Source organism: Gordionus sp. m RMFG-2023, chromosome 3 (assembly GCF_954871325.1).
Source record: "Gordionus sp. m RMFG-2023 chromosome 3, tfGorSpeb1-WG-v2, whole genome shotgun sequence".
NCBI classification, from domain to species: domain Eukaryota; kingdom Metazoa; phylum Nematomorpha; class Gordioida; order Chordodea; family Parachordodidae; genus Gordionus; species Gordionus sp. m RMFG-2023.
Window position 1 is genome coordinate 6,684,756 of NC_088777.1, and position 13,885 is coordinate 6,698,640.

The 13,885-nt window shown below is 26.3% G+C and overlaps 1 protein-coding gene across 1 annotated transcript; it reads left to right on the forward strand.

The window, feature by feature from the left end:
* Positions 1–3,007: 3,007 nt before the first annotated feature.
* On the forward strand, positions 3,008–10,740 carry LOC135925861 (uncharacterized). The gene is made up of 3 exons (XM_065461387.1): positions 3,008–4,099; positions 7,994–8,348; positions 9,121–10,740. The coding sequence occupies exons 1-3, from the start codon at positions 3,051–3,053 to the stop codon at positions 10,534–10,536; spliced, it is 2,820 nt and encodes a 939-aa protein (XP_065317459.1). The 5' UTR covers positions 3,008–3,050; the 3' UTR covers positions 10,537–10,740.
* The last annotated feature ends 3,145 nt before the right edge of the window (positions 10,741–13,885 follow it).

Here is a 13,885-nt window from a genome sequence, read left to right on the forward strand (position 1 = left end):
ATAATTTTATTATTGTAATTTCCTCTCTTTCGTCTCAAGCAAAAACATATTAAAATAATTAATCTATTTTTATTGTATAAATTATTATATTATTAATTGATACTACAAATCAAAATAAATCATTCCCTAACCATAATGAGTTGGTTATTTAAATTCAATTTACATCCATTTTGTGTTGATTTTTGAGTATACATTACTAATTTTCCAATTAATTTAATTTCCATTTTTGAATCAGTTTCCTTATAGGATAAAATTACAAAATCAAACAACTTGGTAAAAATTATAATTCTAAGATTTTTAATATAAAAATCTGAAAATAAAAAAATCTTTTAGAATGAGGCTATTTATTAATATTTTATTGTTATAAAGATAGAGCACTTGAGCAGGATTCTCAATTTGTATTAAATATAATCTCTAAATACATGTATAATAATTAATTGTAGTAGAAGATAAAAAATTAATGAAGATCAATCTGGCCGAAGACCTACTACCAAATAAGGGTATTGGGGGAGGGGGGGGGGGCTCACCACTCATAAGAAATACATAAATAGAGTTTAAAAAAATTATGAAAACATTTAAAATAAACGCCACTGCAAATGGAATAAGTTTTTTTTTCAAGAAAAGAATGATGGCAAAGTTGCATTGGTTATGTTTGTAGATTACTGAGTAATATCTTTAGTAGAAAATTATTTAATATTTTCTACATATGCTCTCCAAGGAGTAACGACTAAGAGAAAAATACAATATAGAATATTCTATTGGAGGAGACATCAGGACTACCTAGTGAAGAAGGGAATATTCTAGCTGGGAATCTGAACTAACACTTGGGAAGGAATAGTGATGAGTATGAAGGCATTTATAGGAAATTTAGATTCGATATAGGAAATCCTGAAGGAGAGAGAATTCAAAATTTTGGTGATAATAAATGTTATAATCGTGACTTTTGCTAACGTGGATAATGTGATGATATATCTTTTCACATTCGCATAATATTTTGTTTTAGATTTAGTTTATTATTTAGTCATCGGCTAGATTCATTGTGAGTCGTTCTTTCGTGTGTATTAGATTTTTATTTTTATGTATATTTTATTTTTATTTTTTTGTTTATACTTAGATTTACATCGTTTGTGATTTTGTTGATATTATCAGGTATAAAAGGCCAAATATTTGTAATAATTCATTAAAGCTGAGATTTAAAAATGAAATATATAACAGAGTTTTTATTAGAACAGTAATATTATAGACCCAGAAAATAAACTTGTTTTGGCAAACCTTTAAAATAAGTTTAAAAGGTTTTATTGGCCTAAAAAAAATTTGACACTCAATTTTTTTTATAATATTTCTCTTAATACTCATGTCAAAATATTATAATATTAACATTTTAAACGGGTTGATCTAACAGGAATTAAGAAATCATTTCTCGATATTAATATTTAAAATAACTGATTACCTTACAATAAATTAGACTATAAAATGGAGAGCCACTTTGATCAAATTCAATTAGAATGAAAATAATATTTAGAATATCATTAAATATCTGCATGTAGTATTTAATTAATAGAATTAAAAGCAATAATTCTTAGAATTTTAAAAGCCTTAGGAAAGGGAGAAATAAATATGATCTAAATAATTAATGCTTTCTATTATTATTAACATTGGCTATCATATAAATAAATAATAGCAATCTTTTAATCTAAATAGTATTCAATTAAAATAGGGCCCTTAATTTTTTTGAAGCGAGAAATAAATATTATAGGCAGTTATATTAATCACAATAATTTTAAGCCCAATACGTATTTTTAAAAATAAATGGAAATGGTTGTAAGAAATAAGGTAGATAAAGCAGAATAAAGAAAGAGAGGGGCTTTATGAAAAAATTTATAGGTAATGTGTGTGGGAGCACAAATAATAGTCTGAGTGAAGGATGGAGATTGCCAATGCGTTGAAGTAAATAAAATTTCACAAAAGATACGTTCTGACCCCAGTTTCCATTTTTACAAGCAATTGGTAGGAGCTAGAGAGATGTGAGTTAGCTTTCCATGGGAACTCTTATATACTTTTGAATTTATATTTATGGAAAAATTAAAAGAAATGAGGAATAAAATCATTGGAAGACTATTGATTAAAAGCACTGAAAAATGAATGTAAAAGGGCAAAATGTTTATAGATGGAAATCAGGCATAGGTGTCTGCAAATGAACTGGGTTTGCACATCCGCCCTTACTATAATCCGACGTGGGAGGGTGCCTTAAAAAATATAAACATTGGCCGGGTGGGTAGATAGATCAAAAATATTTAAACAATAAGGGCTATTGAGAAATATTTCAACCCTAACCGCGTTATTATTAAGTTCTAACTTTCAAAATTTTGTAAAAAATCATGAAATTATATTATTAATCTAATAAATTTCTTCAGACATACCTTACTTTATCATTGTTATGATTCATTATATTAAAAGTAGGTATATTTCTATATTTTTTGCTTTATATAACAAAAAACAGAATTATACTTTGAATAATCTAATAAATATATGATGAAAAGTTAAGCCATTAATAAAATAAGAAACTTGGCTAAGTTGAAACATTTGAATAATAAAATAATTCCTTGTAAGCCAAAATTTTAAGATTAAAACAAGTACTTATCTGAATATTAAAAGAACGTTTGAAAGAAATAAAACGTTTAGATTAAGAATAAAATAATTTAAGATATTCAGCAGTCGGAGGAATGATTAAATATATTTGTTATTCATTTTTTAAATTGCATTAATATTCTACAAAAATCTGTGTCAGCTGTTAACGCCATTTATGCTCTTAACTTTTATAATTTTACTAATCCTATTCAATAAGATAAAAACTAAATTTAGTCATTTAATTTATTATTTTATTTTATTTCATTTATTTATTATTTTTTAAAATCTGATTATTTTATTATATCTATCAAATGATTTATTCGCGTCAATTCTTTAGATTATATGAATTTACACCAAAATCCACTCAACCAAAAAAAAAACTATGCATTTAATAAAAATCGTATTTTACTATTATTATATCTATGAATTATCAAGATATTAAAACATCTTCTTATCGATTCCTATTTGAGCCATATTTTAAAAATAATCAATTATCTTCTCTCTTTCATATAAAATCCAAATTAGATTCTCCTCTTAAATATATAACCAGAAAAGGTAGCAGAATTTTTTTAGCCATAAATCAAGCTAGATCTCAAAATTCAAAAAGAAAAAAGTTTGAAAGAAACAAAAGAAAAAGACGACTAAAAAAAAATATACACAATAATAAAAGTCTATCTACAAATAACTTAGAAAATAAAAACACTGTTTTGACAAATAAAAATCATTTTGATAAAAGGTTTATTAAACGTTTTCTCTCATTAAATAATTTTTTGCCTCCAAATGAAAACCTAAAATTGGTGTCAGGTATCTTTAATTGCCTATATTCTGAGGATTCAAAAATAATTAATGATCAATATAGTAATTATACACACAACTATATGAATGCCTTTAAATTTTATTCTGTTAAGTACTTGGCAGGATATTTTAAAATAAATATGGATCAAATATATTCAAGTAACTATTTAAATTCGAATAAAATAATGGATAACCATTACATTTTTGAAAACAATGCAGGACTAATATGTGTAACCCCTCATGATATTCTTTATTTATTTTTATATGATTCTAATTTACGTCCACTTAAATCTATGAGGTTACAAAAATGCTTTATAGAACTCAACAAAGAAAAAATATATTATGAAATGCTAAAATTAATATCATTTTCTATACCTCAAGAAGAAACTATAACACATTTGCTCAAATCACCTAATAAGTTAAAACTAAAAAAATTCATATATCCTAACCATACTATTTCAAAAATTAAGTCCTTTAAAAATGATGATAAAACATTTTTAAACCATATGCCAAATTCAATATTTTCTCATGATGGTTTTGCTGAAATTGATAGGAAATATATCTATCTCTTTAGATGGCCTCTCATCTCACTAAAACAATATGGTAGTGATGAAGGTTTGTTTGGTTTTGAGTGTGGAAGACAAGGTTCAACTGGTCCTGGAAATTTTAAATTTATGTAAGTTTTTTTTATAAATCATATTTTAATAAATATAATTTATATAAATAAGTAAAATTGATATTTAGTATTTTATTTGTTTTATATAGCAGAATTTATTTAAAATTAAAACTAATGTGAATCCATTTGGTTAATTTTAATATAATTTATTGTATAAAAAAATTGTATTTATAATAATGAAATGAAATTTCCTTAATTAATTTAATAATTATTGACTACAGTAAAAATAACCCTCAACATTATGTTATTCAGCCAATTTTGATAATTCATCAATAAATCTCATATAAACCTATAAAATAAAAGGCTGTGCTGATATTAAATATTAGATTGAATCGAGGCCAATATTCAGCTTTTTTGAAAAAGTTCAATTGGACTAATATTTTCAAAAAATCTTATTTGATTCTATATTTTTATTGTTCTTCATTACTTTTTAAGTTGTATATATTATTATATATCATTTTTTATTTTATACATAATATAATAATAATAAATTAATAAAAGGAGCCAAAATTCAATTTATTTGTCATTTAAAAAAAATCTAATTGTTATAAAAGATAGAGCAGCTAAATGATGTTATTTTTTTATTATATTATCTGCAAATGAGTCACATTCAGCTAGTATTGTTAAATGGTTCAAATCCAATTTTTAAAAATGACTTATTCATGATTTGAGCCCAAAGTAAAAACTAGTGTATTTTTCCCACAAATCGACAACTTTTTGAATCTTAAGTTTAATTATGATTTGCCTATGCTTGTTTTTAAAAATCAGCTAAACTAAACCATTTAACAACACTATTCAGCCATAGACATTGTGCATATTAAAACCATATTAACTTTTTGAGAATAAAAAAAATAATATAGCTAATCATTCACAAATGTTGCATGCCTACTCTAACATTTTTATGCCTCCCAGAATGCACTGTCTTTACAATTTCTAATATTAAAATATTATGTTAATAAATAATAATAAAATTTTATAAGCAAATTGTTATATTATATTTTTATTATAACACATATCAACTTGGTTGTATTTCTATTCCACTTACGCAAAATATGTTTAAAAAACTAGCTTTAAATTTCTTATTAGCTATAAGTAGGTAATATTATTAGAGATGTAACGATATTTTTTATCTGATCGGGCCGATATTTCACCCATTTTAAAATATAGATTATCCCTATTATAAAATTTTCCGATCCTATCTAGTATAAAATGACGTCATTAACAAAAATAAAATGTTATAAATTTTAAAAAATAAATTGAATATAATATATAACTGATCAATATAATATATTTAAATGACATAATTTATGGTATAGTTAAATTATACATGTTATATTAATAAAAATAATATTAAAAATTAAAACCATTGGTATCTTTACAGAATACAAAATTAGATATGATATCGGATCAGTAATCGGCCGATATCAATTAAATATCGGGAATATCTCGGATCGGATCGGTCTCCAAAGTGGTATCGGTACACCCCTAAATATTATATTATATATTTTTTTTTAATTACATTCTTGTTTATTTCATAATTTATCTGGGTGTTGGAGACGCCTGATTTCAAAAGTTATACATTGTTATTAAAATATATAACAACAAAATTGCACATCAACTGAATTTATTTTAAAACATCTTAAATTCTAGAAAATGATGATATTCAATTTTGTAAATGTAGAGAATTAATTTCGAATCCAAATCATTTACAAGTAAACATTCATTGACAAACACATATTATGATTCTACTCAAAATGAATTGGGACCATATTCTTATTGGAAAAAGTTACCCACAGGGGTAGTGTTAAGCGGCTCGTTTTGAACCGATTTTTAAAAACGCTAATTATTTTATCCAGAAAAATATTACGTAAGTCTGGAGATTCTGCTCATAGAAGGAATAAAGGTCTAGAAATATATTATCGAAATCTCGAGGCTTGGGTAATATTTTTCTGGCTAAATATTGAGTTAGCCTTTTATAAAAATCGGCTCAAAACGAGCCGTTTAACAACACTACACAGGGAACATAGATATATTCAAAATTTTTGGAAAGTGAAGAAGATTCTAAAATCATAATCTTTTTATTTTATTTAATTGTGAACCTGAATTCGAATAATGTTTTAATCTCCATAAAAAAAATTAAAATTTTATTGTGATATGTGCCAGAAGGTTTTATCATCAAACAAGACTAGTAGCTTCATCGAGGAAACATTTAGTAATAAACCAAACAAATTTAATATCTTGTATAGACCAATGCTTAATCTTTTAAAACGAAATTTGAAGTATCTATAATATGAGTTTATGCTAGATTTTCTGGCCTAGTTCAGACATGGTATGGTATGTTGCAACTGGCCAAAAGATATTATTCAAGAGTTATATGATAAATTAAAAAATTACAATAATTAATATTTCATTTTATCGTTAGACTCATCTATTTTAGAATAATATTTTATAGATTATCTGGATGTTAAACATACTTAAAATTAACCACCAACTATATATATTATCAAAACATGATAAAAAATACTTATTTCAATCCATAGATAAAAAGTTAAAGGGTGGTTCAAAAATGGCCATCTACTTAACCCCTACATAATTTTTGTTCTAACTATTACTATTATAATTTTAGAATAACCCTAGCCAGATCAAAAACGACACCTACTATGGTTGATTTTTTTTGAAATAAATATTAATACTAGTGAAAATCCTCTAAGATGCCTTTTTAAAATCTAAAAATACTCGAAATTAATATTGATGGTTTTTTTTATATATGCTGCATTATGTGCTAGTGTTAAACGATTATTTAGTCTTAGTTTATACTTTCTGATCACTACTCTAGACTTAGGTGTGACAGTATGTATGGAAATATTGTTATTATTGAGATGCAATAAAAAATAAATAATTATATATACATTTGAAATTTTAATCAAAAATTTTATGTAGAGATATAGAGATACGTTAATAATATTTTTGAAAAAAATTCTAAAGTAGCTTTAGCTAATAGCGCGCTACTTTTTGAGACTGATAGCTCGTTACTTTTGAAAGTAGGTTTTAACAACACTGATAATTAAATTTTATTAATTGGGATTTTTTTTCAAAATGACATGTAGTATTATTAGTGTATATTTTATTTTTACTTAATTTATATATTTTTTATAGCTTTTTTTATATAGTTCGTTTTATTTTTAAACAATCTATTGTTTGGTCTTCTATAAAGCTTCCTCTTAACAACCTAAAAAGAAAGTTTAGACTATTCAAACTTTCGTAAGAATAGGCGTCATAGTTTTATTTGCAAACAAAAAAATATATTTAAATTACAAAATAATATATGCACACTTGAAACTAACCGAACTAGAGTGTTCTAGTTCCAAAATCTGTTTACCTGGATTAACCAGAAATAAGTTTCAAAAATAAAACGAATCAGAACACGGCATTAGCCATTTACTAATAGTTGTATATTTAATATAAAAAAATTTTAAATGGCGTTTTTTCGTCCGATTCACGCTGCCCTTGATTATGGCCGTTAAGAAGCGATGCACAGTCGGCCGCTGATCACTAATTTATAATTAATATACAAAATTTGCAAAAAATTAATAAAAATAAGGGATGTGGAAGGGAATAATATTTCTTATCAATTAGGAAATATCGGTGAAAAAGTATCTTTTTATCAATTTATGACTTTATGTCAGTTTAAAAGATTTTTTAAAATATTTATGAGAGCTAATATTAAGTGTGGGATATAGAAACTTTCCAATACCTTGAATATTGCCTCATCTGATCGAAACTAAGTTGGCGAACATGTTGCCAAAAAAAATGTGAATTCATGTTGATGGATATATAAATTTTCATAGCCATTTTTTCTCTAAATTTATTTATTTTTAAAAAAAAATGAATTAGGTCCAAAAAGAGCGCCGAAATTTTTGAAGAAATACGTCAAAACCTTCAGAACATAGTTAACGAAACGAGACTATTGCAAGAGAAATGTCAGTTGAATCAAATAATCAGTTATAATACTCGCAAACTCGCTCTCCCTCCCGAACCCAAGAATCGGAATATCAAAAATTTAAAGTTACCCCTCTTCAACAATGCGTCGCGTGATAATTCCTCTAAAGAGCCTAAAAATATAATGGGTCTTTCAAAAATATCGGACGATCCCGTTTCTGATCCTTCGAAGGATTACTATTATAGTAACGTCGAAACCGGCGAAATTCAACCTTCCACTCCTATTCACGTGCTTAACCATGTCGATAAGGTTTTTAAATTTTATTTTCACTAACTTCTTTCTCTTTCTGTAAATATTTAACATTTTCATAATCGACCATGTACATGAATAGTCAACTATCCTAAGTTTTTCTTTTTACGAAGGAGCGATGCTATCTTAATACATTATCGCTAATGGACATAGGTAATTAATATGACTGTTAAAAGAACCGAACCATTTTTTAAAAAAAAACAGTTTTTAAGTGTAGCGGGAAAACGGAACAAGATACATGCATGCATAAAAATTAATCGATATTTTGACATTGTTTTATACTCTTGATCGCAGTGATAATATGTCAAAAGAAACTAATCGGAAATTATAAAAAAATAATTAAACCGCTAAAAAATATAGTGTAAAGATTTAAAAATGATCCTGGTTGGTATAAACTTTATTAATTTGTTTGGGGTTTCTTCTTTTTTATTTTTAAAAGTTATTTAAAGGCTAAGGTGAGAAAAATAAACATGTCTATCATTGGTGACCTTTATTCTTTTTGGGATGGAAGTATTTTATCGTCAATTTTTGAGCACTAATTACATGCCTATTTGATTTTATCAAGCCAAGAGTTTTTTTGGAAAAATTCTTTTTCCAGGAAACAAATGTAAATAAAAAATTATTGGCTGTCTCGATAAGTAGATAGGGTATTTTATTCTCCCCTCAAACCTCCATTCCTATCAATTGTTAGACGAAAAATTTTAAATGACTTATTTTTAAAAATTTTTGCTTTTACTTGTCCTTTTTAAATGTTTTATTTATTTTAAAAAAGTCATTTATATCACCCGCTCGAACACTTAAACGTATTTGGACACATTATAGTCATAGATATCATCACCATAGACTAAAGTCAAAGTCCGATTTGAATAGCCACACTGTATCTTCTCGAAGTGATAGAAAAAGACAATTTTGTCAGCATAATCGTTCAAAAAATCGACGAATGTGTATTACCTTTAGGCATACTGATATTAACTCTGGCGGCAGTAATTCATTATCTTCTGAATCAACCCTTACTTACAACGCAGTAAGAAATTCGCAATCACATATCGTGGATGAATATGATAAGGTAAACTATGACCCCAAAGAAATTTATTCCATTTACGATGTTAAAGCTAACGATTCTAACCATCTTAACAAGGGGGAGCACGTGTTTGAAAATGTTGATTTGCCCATTTCTATTCCGTCCAAAATAAAAACTGATGCCAATAAATATCAAACATCTAACCTTATCAACCACACTAACTCAATGGGCAACAGTGAAAATTGGAGACGTAAACCTATAAGTCTTAATCTGGCCTCTAATTTTGAACTACACCATATTGAAAATAAACTAGGATCATTAGATATCAACAATAAACATAAGGAATCCTCAGCCAAATCTAATGCCAATGTTAGTAAGGTTAAGAGCCAGCCTCACGATTATTATCAACTATTTCATAGTCAAATTAAAGATACGGGCCAATCCCTTTACATCTCTAAATCACTATCGGATAATGTTTACATCAACGTTGGAGATGTTCATAATGAAAATGACGAAATCTATAATGATTGTCCTGAATTATATCCAAAATCATCAGGCCTACTATCCACTCTTAATTACATTGAAGTCGATAGTAGCATTCCAATTCAAGAGCAATACATGCAGAGCTCATCCAATCACGATTTGAATAACCCCTGCGATATAAAAAATGACAATAAAACTCTGCCATTTAACATGTCAGACAAATCATTTACGACAACCGACTTTGAAAGTTTTACCCCCTCGCCTAAGATATACGCAGATTCCCCAGGATCTGAGAGTAATGCTAAAAATTTCACTATTGGCACGAAGAAAGGTTCAACGTTCCATTTCTCTCCCGCTTCCAATCGCTGTGATAGTTTGTCTTCCACTTCATTTTCTTTCGACAGCAAAACGAGATCAACCATAGAAAAACAGCAGAGCTTACAGAAAATAAGATCCAGCTTTAAATTTGCTCATATTTTAAATAGGCTAGGTCTTGGTAATGAAGCCAAAATTTCAGATTTAGGTGATACAAAATCGATAGAAAATCAAATCGACAAGGATGAACAAGAGAGAGCTACAAAACCCTTGGAAGATTATTCAGAATTGTATGGCAACCCTGATCCCAATTATGCTAGATTGAATCTCAAATCAATGTGGGTTATGAGCCATTTGAAGGAAGACTAAAATTTAAAAATATACACATAATAATAGCAATAAAAATTTTTCATAAATGAAATTATAAATTATGACTTGTTTTTTTTTTAAATTATTTCTACAAAATAATATATCATTAAAACAAATATGCAAAATCAACTTTTATCGCTCAATAATTGTTATTTAATTGAATCATATCAAATATTATGTACAAAAATAAAATAATTTTTAATAATTTATTATTGGTGTTGGTCTTTGGGAAAAAATTAATTTTTTTTTAATGATTGCTTTGATATGAAATTCTTGTGATTGTTCAATATTTTGCTTTATTAAGACTCCCAATGGTTTCTCAAGTGTTTTAGTCTGACCAATCAAAACGTGAGTTCCTATTACGAGCAATGGTTCACCCTTAAAAAGAAAATCATATATTTATCATGTATAAAGCAGAGATCTGCAAAGCTTGGGCTGGCCAAATTTTTAAAAAATTTATAAGCAGGCCAGGTTGGATAATTTATACAAAAAAAAATCAAATTTTAATAGACCAGCCTGAGCATATTTTTTAAATTTCAAGCTAATGTTTTGATTATAATTTTTAATAAATTATGCTTATTTCTTTTCCAGGGTTGTGCTTTATAACAAATATATAAAGTCAAAAAACATGTGCAAAAATTCTTGACAGATCAAATTGGGTCAGGCTTTGCAGACCTCTTTTATAAAAAAAAATTATAAGAGTATGAAAATATTTTCTATTTATTTAATTAGTATTTTTTGGTAGAAAGAATTATTTTTGTTCTTGAATAGTTAATTTCAAAGGGATAAATATTCATTAGGTTTCTGTACTTAATCTAATTTTAGTTAGACATTTTTTTTTGAATTTTGGAGCAGTCAGAACTAGTCCAAATAAACTAACTAAAAGAACATGTTGATAAATTTATTAATGTTAAAATATTATTAAGGAATATATGAAACAATGAATGCATACATAGAAGCAAGGGAATCTTGTTTCCCTTTTTATTTTATTTTTTAAAATATATCAAATATAATTAATAGTGAGCACAAATTGAGTATTTCAAATGCTGCTTTGCAAATACAAATAATGTAATTTCAAATGGTGGCATCATGCAAATTAGTAAAATTTCTATTGGGCATTATCAACAATTTAATACTTTTTTATTCTTCATTTTGTAGTATTATATAAAATGTTTAAAAATAAATATCTTATAATGGAATATTTCAAAATTAAAAGTCAGACAGTAATATAAAAGACAAATCCTTTTTAGAACTTACTTAAAATTTTGAATAAACAATATTAATAAAAAGGCAATCTCAAATTAAACAAGAAAGGTGTAACATTTTTTATTAAAAAATAATGACAAAACAAACACAAATGCTCAATTTGTACACACTATAATATGATTTATAGATTGTGTCAAACAAAATACTGTGTTAAAAAACTTTCAGGATTTTGAAAGCAAAAATATAAAACGATAAAATCATTTTAAATGTGTTGTGTAATTTAATTTAAAAAATAAGCAATGAGGAAGCAAAGAAAAAAAAAAATTTAAGTTCTTACTTTTAAAAAAATGTGTAATTGCATTTTTAAAATATCTTCAACTTAATAAATTTTGATATGGAGAAAAAGGAAGTACAAATTTTTTTAAAAAAACAGTTAAATTTGAAATATACTTTTATAATTTAGTACTTAAATATTTACTAAAAAACAAATTCTTATTTATAAATCATAATATTCATTAAATAAAATTATTAAATAGCTGATGTTTTAATAAATACTTAAAATCTTATTTTATAAAGATATTGATTGATACAATAGTGTAACTTAATTACAGTTTTCTTAAAATATAAATTTCCAATCCATTTGTTTATTATATCACTCTTATCAGCAAAATTTAATTCTCCTTGCAATTCTATTATAAACCATTCATCCCATCCTGAAATATCTCTATATATTTTTATAAATAATTTTTCATTAAATTTACTTTTTCATAATAATTTGGACCATTTGCTTAAACTTAGCGCTAAATTTTATACTAAATTTTATCAAGATTTAACGGACGACATCTGACAGGTGACAGTAAAAATTAAATATTTTGTTAGAATATTAAATAAAGTATTTATTTTTTCCAAATAAAATGATATTTAGAAAAGCGGTAGAAAAAGTAGTGTGCCACTCAACGTCTACATGACAGGATTTTCACTGGATGTAAACCTTCTTCAAAAACCTATGCCTACCCCCCTAAAATATTTGCTCCACATTCGACAGCCATGTTTCCTTATTTATAATTTGCCCTTTTTAATTATAATGATACACTTTCAGAAAATTTTAAAATATTTTATCTTTACTACCAACTATCGACATTTTGTGAATATAAAGGAGTTATTTTTTAGATAATAAATTCAATTAAAACCCCAATTATTTACAATGAATTCATTATTATAGCATTATGAGCTTTCTGAAAATGTCAAAACCTTTTAAATTATATTTGAAAGGATAGCAAGTTTTATTTGAAAAATAATATATATGATTGTTTGTAATATATAGTTTTGGTTTATGAATTGTATTATAATAGGTCTATAATAAAACTAAGAATTTTTACAGCAATCAATTTTGTCCTATTTGATCTCAAAATTTAATAGATAATCTCCCAAAAAATTTATCCTATCCCAATGCAGTCTACCCCCTTCAAAAAAAATAGGGTGCAAACTATTCCTACCCCTCCCCCCGTTCATGTGGACGCTGGTGCCACTATTTAGGGGCTCAAATAAAGAAAATAAACAGGCCTACTCATGACTAGTTAACATAACACCAATTTCTTAAAGAAAAGATAATCTTTTAGACCAACTCTAGCATGAATCATCTAAAAAATTCATACTCTAAGATTTATTCTATGCTTTATTAGGCCATATTCTGTGCCGCGTAGTTTGGTAAAACAGATGCGTATGGCTACTTTTCACACTCCTCAATCCTAAGATCTGTGTTTAATTATACCGAATCTGAGGATTTTCAAAAATATATTTTAATTATTTCCTAAAGACTAACTGACCCATCTTCCCCCCTACAACTTTCTTAAGCTAATATACAGTAGCGTCATTAAGGTAGGATGCTCAGGGGCTCGAGCCCCATAAAAAATTTGAAGTCCCATTAAAGATTTTGATACCAAATATAATTTAGAAAATATTAGCTAAAAAAGGTAATTTTGAAGAGGTAATTTTGGATTATGTTATCTAAAAAATAAAGGTAATTTTGGATAATGTTTTCTAAAACATTATAATTTGGGATAATGTTGGCTAAAAAAAGGGAATTTTGGATATTGTTAGACATGTGCGCCGCCGGTCAAATGCGCCGCCGCCGATGATTTTG